Raw genomic sequence first — 14,552 nt, forward strand, 5'->3', positions numbered from 1 at the left:
AACAGGGCGTCTGTGGGTATGGATTACCATGCAACAGAGTTGGACCTTGTGACGGGAGGCACATTTCATGTTGATTCAGGCAATGTACCAGGAGTCCCTCAGCCTGAGTCCAACTGTGACCGCACGGCTTTCTTCATGGCATAATCCAATACCTGTAATGGGGTGGGAGGCAGGGAATCTCTCTCACTAGGAAAAAAAAAAACTGGTAAAATCTATAAAAACTATTAAAAACTTACTAACTGTAAGGAACTATACACAAAAGGCACTAAGGCAATCTTTGAAATATTTACAGATTGAAGAAATCCAAAGGAGAGCTGCAGACACTGGAGGTTCCAACCAAGGTCATGCAGTGGTAAGAAGGAACTAGAGAGGCAGTCGGTCTGCTCCACTCTTTATTCCTTCAGTTGGAAGCACAAAGAAGGACAGGCCACATGCGCAGACCAGCAGACACTACTTGCAAGAATTCTGTAACTTCAGCTGCAGGGAGTGCATGTACACCCACAGTGACATACACAGAGGGACCAGCACTTGAACTAGTGCTGCTTGTGATAAAAATACATGTCCACTACAAAGTAGGTGAAACTACTGTGATTTAACAAACTTGAAACCAATTCTCACCACTGCTCTCGTTGAGAACTTTTCCTTCCATCCTTTATATGTCAGCCTCCCTGGGCCTCGGAGCCTGGGGATCTAGCCTGAGCCAGAACATCTGCTCTGCTCATTTTAGCTCTGCAGCACGAGCCTGGGTCAGTTGACCCGGGATCTGAGACTTGCTGCCGTGGGATTTTGTTTTGTTTTGTTCTGCGCAGATGTACCTTAAGTGACTTAAAAACCTAATTCCAATTTTCAAAAGTGATTTAGGCTTCTAAGTTCCACAGTGAGCCTCAGAGGAGCCTAAGTCACCTCTGAAATGACTACCCAACATCTCATTTTGGTACTTTGGCTTCCAATTCTTTTGAGCCCCGTTATAACAGAATCATAGCTGTCAAGATGTTTGATCACTGAGCACAGACAAGCATATAACGGGAATAATATAAGAGAACAAAAGTTACCTCACGTGCTCTTTCAGTAGGTTCATAATGGGATTTAGGCTCAGGGATATGATAGCTTTGTTTATTCCTTTCTTGTTGCTGCTGCTGCTGCTGCCGCCTATGATCATGCTGCAGTGACAGGAGATACGCTTGCTCCTGTTGCAACTGGCGCTGGAGTCTCTCTGCTTGTCGATGCTCCTCCATCTCTCGCCATCTGTATTCCTTTGAGAAAAAGTGTGAGTAATTCAAGACATGACACAGAACTTATGGAAGGTATTTCCCTCTCCATCCCATTAACAAAAACTCATTTTTTTCCCCTTAAGTGTAAGGTATAGAGAACTAAGCTGGACCAAAATGGCATATAGGTTTCCTGCTGGGAAAGTTGAGAGTGTTTCGCTATCCTTGACGGAACTGGAGAGCTACAGAAAATGTATTTTAATAAATCCACTATAATGTTCAAAAAACAGTGATTTGGAACAACACTAGGCCATTGTATCCTGGGGTTAATTTACATATCATATGTTTTTGATCTGCAGCATAAGTACCCTCTAGTTCTTCACTGAATGCCAAGGTCTGTTCAAAAACTTGACCACCAAACCAAAACTGTTCAACTTTAACATAAATCCTCCTCTTACTGCACAGAAAGCAGTATGACCATACAGTCCTTCTCATGTGTGCCTGTCAGCCCACTACGCTAGCATAAATGGCCCTTTAATCAAGCTCCAATGTTCATACAGTAGGTGCAGCTGTGTCCGACTAAGGGAAGTCTAGGACTGGCCAGATGAATGAATCCTATCGCTACTGAACAAAACAGATACAGTGCGTTACCAGTAACATGGCCTGCTCCTGGAGCAGCTGCTGCTGAAGAATTTCCAAGTGCCGCTGCTCCTCTTCTAGCTGTCGCCTGATATACTCCTGTCACATAGAAATTACCCAGCAATAAATTTATTCAAAAGGAATGCATCAGAACCACCTGAGTGGAACACCACAAGCTACTTTCCCAGTCATCTTTAGTAATAAATTCCCTTAGTGCTGGATTAATGCCTAGAGAACAATTTAGAAAACCCTATAATCTAAAATTCTTAGTTGGCTGATGTATCCTGTTCGGACTACTGTAATATTCAGGGCATGGGCCATAGCTTGTTTATGTATTTTGAGAGTGGTTTCAAAAGAAGCAAATGCACTTAAGAAAAGTTTTGAGAGTTAAACACAGCAAGTCTTACTCAATCCAGCCAACACAAATCACATGCAAGTTTTATTTTAAATTAGTTTTTCACGTTTGTGTGATGAACAGTTAGCAACAGCAAGAGCCAGGCTTAGTATAGGCAGACCCTTGTGCAAGCTTCCCCACGGGGGCCCTGCCAAATGCAGTTGACACCTGACCTGCCATCTCCCATACTAGCCCAATCAGAAGCCTCTCCTAAGCAGACACTGCCAATCTTGCTGAATTATGCGATGGTTATGACACAAACAAACATCCACTAGGAAACAGATTTTAGACCAAACAAACTCACTTTCTCTTGTGACCTAGCCATAGTTAAACCTACATCGAGAGGTCAAAAGTGAATATGTTGACCCACTATGACACCAGGCCCCCTATACCAACTCTAACTATGAAGCACCCTATCCAAGCAGATAACATCCTGTCATGCAAGTAATGGAAGTATGTAATATATGCATGCGTGCAACATATATATATATATATATATATACACACACACACACACACACACGTACAGTGTATGCATAAAGAAATTAATGGGTCAGTGCTATGGAGACAGGAGCAACAGAAAAGTCTAATGATAGATCAATGATGTACACCAGCTTATCACAGGAACCCTGGCAAGTCCACAGGTCAGGTAAAGAAAAATAAAGAAGAAATGTGTTACATTTCTTTAAAATATGTAGCGGCACAATTTGACTCTTCCAGTTAACGATTGCCATCATTGCCACTGCATTTTTGTGATTTCATAATTAGCATCTAAACATTTTAAGTTGCTACTTGGGATAAAAGGCATCTGCCTAAAAGCAAATTACGCTTCATTCATTCATCCCAGTAGGCTCAAATTATTATTTTGTGCCCCATCACTCCCAAATGTCTTCAAACAAAAACAAAAAGTCCATTGCATTCAGAAGGGCAACAGTCCATAACATAAAGGTACCACACCTTTAAGTAGATGTTAGATATTTCTGGCCAAATCCTGCTCCCACTGAAGTTAGCGGGAATTTTGGCCTTGATATCTGTGGAAGCACGATTGGGCCCTTCATTTGGAATGAATATTTAAAGAGTACACAAAGTAATTACCCTGATTAAAGTTTATAACGGGTTTTTAAGTGTGCAGGTTTCATGCATAATTTCCACAGCTCAGTGACACACAGTTTGAAAGACCTCACTTATACTTTAAACATTAAGAACACATTTACAGTACATAAGATATTCTAAACGTTGTCTGAATTGGCATACACGACTGTGGATTTCCCCCGCATTCCCAACACAGAAAAGGAAAATATGGTACAACACAAATTAATATAGCGTTACAGGTTCATTTTTCAACTCAGCATATTCAGAGTTATAACTAAGCCTTTCATTTAACTCACCCAACATGCCAAAGCATTACAAATAATATGTCTATCTTCCTCTGAGGTCTTCTGGACCTGGCTGATCCTGTGAGAGCTACTGTTCAACAAGGAGAATCAAGAACCAGTTTTCAGTATTTGTTCAGATTCCATCTTCAGAGGATTTTAGTCAAATGCTGGGTGTAAATTTAGTTTAGAGCCGTCTGTGGGTGTCACTTAAGACTTCACTTTGCAAGCAACATGAAGGTCACTTTATATCCCCGTAGAGCTTTATGTTCTACTTTTCTGTGTTTTTTTGTCAAGGACAACAAAGAGGTCGGCTGGACTCTTCGGTGTTGGTTCTTTTATATTGAACTAATTTTTTAAAAATAGAACAACAAACCTAATGCACTTGTATCGTGGACTCACCTGCTCTCTCTCCACTCTCCTTTTCTCTTCCTCTGCTCTCCTCCTCTCTTCCTCTTCCTTACGCCTCCTCTCCATTTCTTCTAGCCGTCTTTTCTCCTCCTGTTCTCTTCGCCTCTGCTCACGCTCTTGTTGCCTTCGAGCTTCCCGTTCTCTTCTTTGTTGCTAGAGCAAGGGGAAAAAATGAAATGTTACTTTTATGGTTACCAAAGACAGAAAGTTGGGGTTGATTTCTACTGGAAGGCTGGTAAGTAAAGTATGTAGGCCCCAGTAACTAACAAAGGAGTGTGCAGTAAACTATTCCATACATAATAGGCAAGTATCCTGACATGGTCAGTTATACTCTTGAGCTTCTTCACAAGGCTGCACATAATGTTTTCCCAAACACTAAGAGGTTCACTGCTGCTGCTTCCCCAAGACCAGATGTAAAGCTCAAACTGAAGCATCTTTGAAGAAAGAACGCAGTGAGGTAGTCACATGCTATCAGTCACCTTCTGAATTCCATCAGCCTTTCCCATTATCCAAATTTTGCCAAAAAAAGAAAATGAAATGAAATCATCACTTTCTGGATCACTTGCAGCAAAAATAACAATCATATGAATACTTGATAAGCTTTTTAGTCAACATGATATGTCCTATGCGAAGAATTTAACTGCTGGTGCAACAACCCAACTGATGAAAAGGTGCCATACATTAATTCACTGGCAAAAAAATTTGTTAATGAAGAACTGAGGTTGCCCAGAAGTGCCTCACCTTTCCAGAACATAAAATGCACCTATTTTTAAACCTCTGAAAATCAAGAAACACAGGTTTACATCTTTATGGTCGCATAAATGAGCTTCCAAACACGAATCAAACGTAAACTGGTGCAGTGATGTCTGCCTGAGTCTGCAGAGAGCCCTGAACAATAGCTCTGAGAGGTGTGAACTGATAGATTCATGTCCATATAGCACAAACTTAGTAAGCAAGACTGATATTTATGCTTCAGTCTAACTGCTGATAATTGTAGCAGAACCATCCAGCTAATCTGCCTACCTCAAAATCTTAAATTGCCTCCCACGCGTCCTCAAGTGCCAAGAGACCCAGCTGTCTCCGGCTTAGCTGCCAAAACCTATCTCCCCTGACAATTTCTACAACATGCTTACAGGCTTCTAATACAGAAGTCTGCAACTTGTTGAGAATAAAATGTAGAAGTCATGTAACAAGAGATAACTATAATGATTATTCTTTTTCACATTTAATTAAATAAAAATTCAGTTTTTTTAGTTTATCTGAAGCTGCCACAGAATCATGTCTGCTGAGCCAGAGTGCCACAGTAAGCAGGGGCCTTACCAGAGAATTTAGTCAAACCTGTGATGGAGTTCACATGGTCATGGCTATAGGTGCTCTCTCTGTAACTGTGCACACTGAAGCACTAAAGGCCATGCTTCACTCCCCTCCCTTCCTGCACCTGCTGCTTGCTTTGCTAAGTACACACACAACTTGACTGCTCAAGTAAAAATGCAACTGCTTTTTCCTTCCCACTGGGATCAACACTTTGCCTCAGGTGTAGAGGAGAGTGGTTGAGAGGAAAGTGACTAACGCAGTTTAAGGCTCAGAAATACATAGCTAATGCTCTACGCTTCCAGTGCTTCTTGACTAGTGGCGCTTCTGGAAGCTATGCAGCTTTCTTAGAGATATTTGTTCACATATACCCATACCACATCTATTGGCAGCATTCCTGCTTTTCTTTAGAGTCACCTGGGGTTCACCACCGCCTTTCTTCTCTTCCAATTTCATTGGACATAATTATGCTCTTTTCTCTAGTATGTATTTTACAAATCTCTACACACACGACCTTTGCACTTTTTCCTCTAAGTAGGCACCTAGATTTTGCTGATCTGAACAACTTCTCTTCAATGAGTAGAGATACAAAAACAGTAAAGGCAGCTCAGGAAAACAGTGGAGTTCTTAGGTTTTACTACTTGTTTTTTAAAGCACATTGAAAAGGGTTAAGTGGGCTCTTTTGTTTCAGAATCTACACATCTCTTGTCAAACAAATTCTGTATTTAAGTGAAAACATTCAGGTGCCTCTTGGCTAATCAAATCTCACAGGCTCTAAGTTTTGAAGCAGAACAGTTTGGTTGCCCAGAGAATGCAAGAGGCAACAAACTGTGATTAGTTAAGATGCATGTTTATTAGCTCTAACTCATGTTATACACAATTGCTCTACCACTTCTTAAACATAATTTTTTCAAAGAAAATAATTCTAGGCTTAAGAAAACCTCTTGACCCCAAAAAGCAAAGGCAAAAATACTTTCTGTATACAAATAGTCATCATGGGTCAACATTTTTTTCTAGGTTTCAGAGTAGCAGCCATGTTAGTCTGTATTTGCAAAAAGAAAAGGAGGACTTGTGGCACCTTAGAGACTAACCAATTTATTTGAGCATAAGCTTTCATGAGCTACAGTGGGGCTGGGTGGGGACATGGAGTGAAGTGCAGATGTGGTTGTCTGGCTCACTGCCCCCCAGAATGGACCCAGCTGAGGGGTCCTGTTCTCTGCACCTACAAGCTCTGTGTTAGACCATGTTCCTGTCGTCTAATAAACCTTCTGATTTACTGGCTGGCTGAGAGTCAAGTCTGACTGCGAAGTTGGGGTGCAGGACCCTCTGGCTTCCCCAGGACCCCGCCTGGGCGGACTCGCTGTGGGAAGCGCACGGAGGGGCAGAGGAACTGAATGCATCCGATGAAGTGAGCTGTAGCTTACGAACGCTTATGCTCAAATAAATTTGTTCGTCTCTATAGGCGCCACAAGTATTCCTTTTCATTTTTTTCTAGTTATTGCTGCGGGGCCAGCAATAAATAAACAAACTGCACCGGTTTGCTGCAGTATCTATATCGCTAACAGGTCATGATAACAGATCTTAAAATTGTATTATTCAGATTACTTTCCTGCTATCCTCTTCCCCCATTTTAACTCAAGCTGTTCTCAAAATACTGACAGCTAAAAATCAAGTCAGAGATAGAGACCTATGCTTGCTCTACCTAAAACAAATACTTTACACCAGCTATCAAAGTATATAAATCCTTAATATGCAATTCAATGGCTCATGAGCCACACAGCTGCTTGGTTAGTGTCACTAATAAGCTTGGAGAAAGAACGAACAAACGAAAATGAGAATAATTCAGTTCTAAGGTCCATCTTCATGACATACCCATGCTAGAAATGGAATTGGTATACCATTGGGAAGATGAGGATCCCAGCATGTGTTTCTCATCTTCATGGTTCACGAGATATTGCACCTTCAATCTGACACCTGTCTCTCTGTCTAACAGTATTTATTGACACGATACAGGACATATTGCAAATCTTGGACCAGGGTCTTTCATTCCTTGGAAGATGGACACAGTTTGGGTCATTTTAATGAGATGAATCTATCATTTCTTGAAACTATGGAGAGGTTTTTAGCAGTGACTATAAATAGCAACAACTGATAAGATAGCAACAACAACAACAAAGGAGTTCAAAATTGACTGGAGGAGTGCGGCACTCTGTACCTCAGAGCAGCAGCCTGGAACCCCCATATTCTCCAATATCATATAATGATGATATGTTTTGTACAAAGTATTCCTTGTGAGGTATCATTTTAAAAGTCTTGATCTGTTGAACATTAATATCCTCTTGGATTGTATGTGCTATCATTGTACGTGAAGTTATGGAAGTTTTCCTACGTGTGTGTTACTGAAATATGTTGTGGGAGATGCCCACAGCCAAGCTTTCAGGTACAACAGTGGAGTAGCCAGATGTGCTGATGGCCCATTGAAGGGAATCCACTCTCTCAATGACTAACCATCTCAGAGAGAACACGTATACAATGGAGACTGCTTGACCCACACCATAGCTAAAGATCTTTCCAGCAAGCTGGAAGAAACAATAAAAGCAGGGCAAGTGACATCACAACCTGGCCTCACTCCCCCCACAACACAACACCTGGTAATGTCTGGAGGACAAAGACTTTGAACTGGGGAGGGTGGTCCTGGGCTGGCAGACAGTTCCAGCTTGTGAATTAACGATCTGCGAACTGTTTGTGCCATCTGTCAGGATGAGACACTGCTTGATTCCTGTTTAGTTTATAGAACTCATATTGCGAATTGACTTTTATTTCTTAGGTAACCAACTTTGATCTCTATGCTTACTGCTTACAATCACTTAAAATCTATCTTTCTGTAGTTCATAAATCTGTTTTATATTTTACCTAAAACAGTGTGTTTTGGTTGAAGTGCTTGTGAAATCTCAGCTCAGTTTACAAAGGCTAGTGTGTATCCTCTCCACATCGAGGGAGGGATGGACTAGATAATGAACTTACACTGGTCAGGCTTCTGACGAGGGCAAGATAGTACAGTTCTGGGGTGCAAGGCTAGGAAGCTGGGGGCAATTGACTGGAGCCTCTCTCTTCTTGGTTCATGAGTGGCTGGCGAAGCATTCATGTAACTCAATTGGGTGTGCCCCTGCCTGTGGATGTCTGTGTAAGCGCAGTACCTGTCAGAGGTTTGTAGTGTGGCAACAGCATCATGGGGTGGGAGGGATACACCAAAGTTGGTGGGACAGAGGGTTGAGTGGTCCCACAGTCCAGGTTGCACCCTGGGGGGGTCCCATCACAAGGAACATGTCAGTTTCCCATACCATGATGTAAATAAAAGAATAAAATTCTATTTAAAAAAAAAAAATCTTGAGTTTCAACATCCACAGTGCATGTTTACCACCCACTAGAAGATAAAGAAATACGAACTCTGCCACCAATCTGCACTTAAAGCAAATCTCTGAAGCACAACCATGATGTCTGTGTGCCAAAGCACACAAAGGGATGGAGTTTCTTTACACCAGTTCTACCTTCCTGTTAGCACCACTTAGTGGACTTGCTAAATGAATGCAAGTCTAGGCACCTGGCACTGCTTACCAAGAACATCACCTACCCACGGTCCACCGAATATGCAGAGTCCAACTTATAAGACTTCCCTTTCTTTGAATATGGCCTGTGAAAACCAAGCCACTGAAGCAGCAAACACTAAATACATATAATTATTTTCAACCAGTGAGGAGAGGAGAGATGTATTGTAATAAAAACAGAGTAGGCTCAGAGAAGTTTTCGACATGAGTAATGACGCTACTAGCTAGCTACAGATTTCCTTACTTTTAAAGCAAGATGAGCCACCTGACCTCCCACTGGGCACTTGTGCTTTTTAACCTAAGATCACCTCACTGGCTAGACTTAAACTTTTTTTGAGAAGTGAATACTGACAGGATATGTTCACAGTGCCGTTTGGGCTTGACATCGGAAGCATCACTCATGTTGGACTTTTTTGGTCTAAGACCAACTGTAAGTGCCGCTAATATAATTTTCTTCTTGATTTTAAAAGTAAGTGCATTAGTTACTATACCTCTACCTATACATCTCAAAAAATACACAAAATTTAGTATATAGCCTGGCTCCAGTACATACGGAGCTGGCTAGGTGGCACAGGCTATTGCACTGTGGCTCAAGAAGTCTTTCAAATCTTCTTTAGCTGGACGAGAGACATGGTAGTCTAGTACCAACCTTTCATGATGCTGTATGTCAGATGAGCAGATTATTTTCAGACAACCAGCCACTAAAGAAAAGGCAAGCTCCAGAGTGCTGAAAGGAAATTTCTAATAGGTGCAGATAGAGCAATGGTAAAACTGCTAGGATCCTGACAACTGTCCTCTTAATGTCACCCATACCACATTCTAACTCAGCTCTCAGAATGGTTCATGATTTTATAGGTCTGAGCTCACAGACTATGCTGTGTATCATGATTTACCAGAAGGGGGCAATGCAGCTACACATGCAAACTGCTAGTTTGCATATAAAAACAAATACAGTACCCTCGCTCACACAAGAAAACACTACCGATGAACGCGTGGATTAGAATACATATAAAACCACCTCTATATATCTGTCTTATATCCACATGAAGGTAGATATATACATTCATTAATGTTGGTGACGGAGTACTTGGAGGTGGGGCGAGGATAAAATAATCATATTGGACATGAGTCCACAGTGTAACCAACCCAAAATGTGGGCAATTCAAATGAAGTGGACCTGGATGGAAACCTTTCCTCTTTTAGTGTTGTAAAACAAAGTCCTGGCAAAATCACCCTCTGCACCTCATTGTGCCTAGCTTAATTGGAACCAATTAGATCAGAACCCTCTGAACTGTGGACATTATTTTTATTATTTGTATTATGGTAGCACTTAGGAGACCTAGTCATAGAGGCTCAGTACTTACATCACAACTAGTTCTCATTTTGCAAAATCAAAACTAGACTAGGTTTTGCCAAGCACGAATTCTGATGCTTCTTCGTTCCCTTCAAGCCCAGGATTGCTTTTTTCCATTTTGTTGTAGAGAAAAGCTCAGATGCAGGCACATTTAAATAATAATAATAAAGTCGAGGACAGCTCAGATTTCTTTTTTTAACCACCTCAGTCTTAAGTGTCATACAAGTGATCGTTATATAAAAGCATATGTCTAACCAAAAACTTGCAAAGCTTCAGATAATCTTCTACACTTCAGCAATGTATAATTTCCTCCTTCTAAGTAATTCAGAAATTACAAGGTCTCTGAAACAATTGTTTTCAGTAGTCACTTATATGCCTTTTAAAAGCAATCTTCTCTCTAATACTGCTGAGGATAATGCACTTTTGGCACGTGTCCTACACGCTGTTCTTGTGGCAGTCTCAGTCAAAACTGTCTAGGATCTGTGCCAGAATTGTAAGAACAAGTGCTCAATTTTAATTTAAGAAAGAAAAAGAAAAAATAGACATGTCGGCAATATGTCCAGGGAGACTACCTATGGTCTAAAACGTTCCTCTAATTCTCACAAGTGAATGTCAAACACAAATGCCAAAAAATGCAACTTCCACCAAAAGCAGCACCAGAAACCCAAACCAACAAAAGCCAGGGAATTTGAAAGCGACGTTATTTTTAACTCACGTTATTAAGCTTTTCTTTCTTCATAACACAAAGTAAGTTAAGAACAAAGGTTCATCCTTTTGGTTTCTTGGCTTTCATCACTCTGTGCCACAATATTAATGTTATCTAAGAACGTTTCTTCCCCTCACCCTCTTAACGAAGGTTTGTTCTGGCTAAAGTTTTCCTAAGAATCTCTCAGATGGACGGATGCTTCTCCAAGAATAGAAGATCCAAAACAAAAAAAAGTTCAAAAGAACTACATATGCTTGTAAGCATTTTGGTGGGGGCCATGTTCTTTTTTAAACTAATTTCTTATTGATGACAATGCTTTTTTTCTAAAAAAGCTTATATGGTAATTTCACCATAAAAAGTGAGGGAGTTTGGCAGCAGTTATAGATTTGGCAGACGCAGAAGTTTTTCTCCTCCAACTCTTCATGGTCTATTGTGGAACTCTATTCACAAATGCATCAATCCTCAATACACAGTGTCACTGTGTTGCTAACGTTGTAATCAATCAGTTTGAAGTCTATTTTTCAGCAGCAAATTATTCAAAATTGTTCTGACTTTTTAAAAAAAGGTGAAAGGCTATATTTAAGCAAAAGAAAACATGATTTTATAAACTAAAAAAAAAAAAAAAAAGCTATCCAACATGCATATGCTGGAATAAACTGAAGAGTCAAGTGAAGGATAGGCTATCTAAAGACAGAAAACTAATCATATTGCCACACAGATCCATCCTTGAAGGAGGTAGGTTTATACATATCAAATACTGGGTTTTTTTTAAATACATAAAAACATTCACTTACAGGGCCTTTTTGAAAAGAGAGGGATTGACCTAAATGCAACTTCCACCTGATTTAGCGTTTTCATTTTTTTAAGTTTTGCACGTATTTACACACACTCTCTAACACCTAAATAACCCCTTCAATTAAACTTTAGACTCTTTCTAGCAAACAGACACATTGTTCTCTTTCTGTTATTTGCAGCATTTTTCCTTTTGTATTGAGAGCAATTTCAGATTTAAAAGGTCATATTGATCATGGCAGATTAAATGGGTTACATCACTTAGTTATTTAAAAAAAAAGCCTAGAATTACAGTTTTCAGATGTTTTAAAAAAAAAGTTTCACTTTTGTATTAAGTGGGATTTCAGATTAACAACATCATGCAGGGGACTAGGCGAGTCATTAGATTAGGGTCACCTCAAAGGTTTTAATTCAAATCCTGACTCAAGTAAAAAATAAGCATCTCATTTTAGCTTTCCCCAGTCTGCTTTATGACCAAATAATAAAATTGCTGCACAACTGACAGTCTCTTTAAGACAGGCCAAGACCTGGAATGGCAATGATATTTATCTTGGCAATTTGAGGATGGTGGGGGAGAGACAGAAGAGAAAAGAAGCTTGCATAGCTCCTTCCTGCTGCATATGTGTGGCTGGGTCCTAGCTATCAGTTCCTCCTTATAAAAGCAGTAAATTCAGTCACACATTTGAAGGGGGTTGGGGAAAAAGTCTTAAGGTAACCTGCAAAGCTTTTTTGAATTTTATGTTACATTATTGATCGTGTTAATACATAATGCAAATCTTAAAGTTATGAATCGTAAATGTATGTGTAAACTTGACGTACTACTACGTGGAGCTATGGAGCTAATCTGGTCATCGTTGCACTGTTAAACATTATCAGTGCTTGGAAAACTAGATAGCTTTGATGAAGAACTACATGCCAAATGAACAGCTGTAACAGCAAATCAAACAAGGATCTTTGAGGACAATTGGAATTTGACCCTGTACTTCCTGAAGAGCCAAATGATTGGTTTCACTTCATCTCCCAGACTCAGTTTTGGTGTGCAAAATTTTTTAGAAAATTTTCCATCTGCCAGATCCTAAAGAACCTTTTATTTCCTCACTTACTAGCTGTCTTGTGTGAGCATTTAAATAAAGAAGTTTAGAAACAAAATAATTAAGACAGACTCACAAGGGACAAGGTGATGTACAAAAAATTTTTGAGCAAGAAAATCCGAACAAACTATGTAAGCAAACAATCAGTATATTTCCCAAACGGTAAACATGCAAAAATTTACCTGGGCTTTTGTTAAAAAATTCAGATGGATATAGATACAAAAATGTATGAAAATGGCATGTCTCCTACAGGACAAATGGGAAAAAAATCCAGTATATTATGTAAGATTTGCTACCTATGACATTGAGAAAAATGAATAATGGGTATTCTTATACCATATACCTGTATGCTACTACACATAGAATTGTAGACCTGGAAGGGACCTCAAGAAGCCCTCAAGTCCAGTCTCCCGCACTGAGGCAGGACAAAGTGAACCTACACCATTCCTTGACAGGTATTTGTCCAACCTGTTCTAAAAACCTCCAATGATGGTGACTCCACAACCTCTCTTGGAAACCTATTCCAGAGCTTAGCTATTCTTATAGTTAAAAGTTTTTCCTAATACCTAACCTAAATCTCCCTTGCTGCAGATTAAGCTCATTACTTCTTGTTTTATCTTCAGTGGACATCGAGAACGATTGATCACAGTCCTCTTCATAACAGCCTTTAACATATCAGACGGTTAAAAAGGCGCCCCCCCTCCCCTCAAGGCTAAACATGCCCAATTTTGTTTAACCTTTCTTCATAAGTAGATTTTCAAAATCTTTCATCATTTTTGTTGCTCTCCGCTGGACTCTCTCCACGATTTGTCCAGAATTGGACACATTACTCCAACAGAGGGCCTCACCAGTACCAACTAGAGCAGGACAATTACCTCCCATATCTTACACGAGTCTGCACTGCATCAAAAAAGAGGTTGCCATCCACCACGCACGAATGCCAAATGCAGATATTTAAGAAAGCTCTAAAAGAACTCTGATACATACCATGAACAGATATTTCTCAAAGCCGATTAAGCGGCATGATCTGGTTTAAGAAAGCTGTACACTGATAACTAAACATAGAAGTTTTTCCTTCTGTACAGCTACACCAAAAGTCTCTAGGCCAATTGCCTGGTATTTTGAATAGCAATAGATATATACATACACAATTATCTTCATTCAAAATACAATGCATTTAGGTTTTTGGAATCAGTTACCTCCTGGGAGTTTGCAGGGTATTCAGTACTTTTGGAAATCAGACCACCACGTCTACACATGGATGCAAGAGCTTTACTTTAGGATCCTGGTTTTGAAAATCTTAGCTAATGGATATATATACTGTTCTTGCACAATACACAGGGAATATTTCTTAAGAACTTGGGACAATAAGCATAGCAGGAGCTCTGCCACCTTAGCTCCAGTCTTCTATTTCTACCTCTTCTAGCCGCCTCCTTTGCTCTTTCTGCTGCTCTATGCGTTTCTGTCTCTCTGCCAACAGCTGCCTCTTGTACTCCTCCTGCTCTCGGAGCTGCTGTTCCTGTAGCAGCTGCTGTCTCCGAAGGGCCTCCGAACGTTCCTTGTTTTCCTGCTGCAGTCTCAGGAAATCACGTCGGAGGGTAGATTCTCCAGGCACATTGACAATCGAACTGCAAAAGCAGAAAGTTAAGCCTCCCATACCACAGAGCT

At 40.3% G+C, this 14,552-nt stretch overlaps 1 protein-coding gene across 4 annotated transcripts in view; it reads right to left on the minus strand.

The window, feature by feature from the left end:
* Positions 1 to 14,552, minus strand: part of MAP4K4 (mitogen-activated protein kinase kinase kinase kinase 4) — a 239,111-nt gene that overhangs the window by 55,739 nt on the left and 168,820 nt on the right. For all 4 annotated transcript variants that reach the window (XM_073351753.2, XM_073351762.2, XM_073351771.2 and 1 more), the window contains exons 12-15: positions 14,302 to 14,512; positions 4,017 to 4,178; positions 1,860 to 1,946; positions 1,053 to 1,253 (exon numbers count right to left, since the gene is read on the minus strand). In XM_073351753.2, the coding sequence (XP_073207854.1) occupies positions 1,053 to 1,253; positions 1,860 to 1,946; positions 4,017 to 4,178; positions 14,302 to 14,512 (661 nt within the window). The remainder of the gene's footprint in view (positions 1 to 1,052; positions 1,254 to 1,859; positions 1,947 to 4,016; positions 4,179 to 14,301; positions 14,513 to 14,552) is intronic.

Source organism: Lepidochelys kempii, chromosome 1, assembly GCF_965140285.1.
Source record: "Lepidochelys kempii isolate rLepKem1 chromosome 1, rLepKem1.hap1, whole genome shotgun sequence".
Classification (NCBI taxonomy): Eukaryota; Metazoa; Chordata; order Testudines; family Cheloniidae; genus Lepidochelys; species Lepidochelys kempii.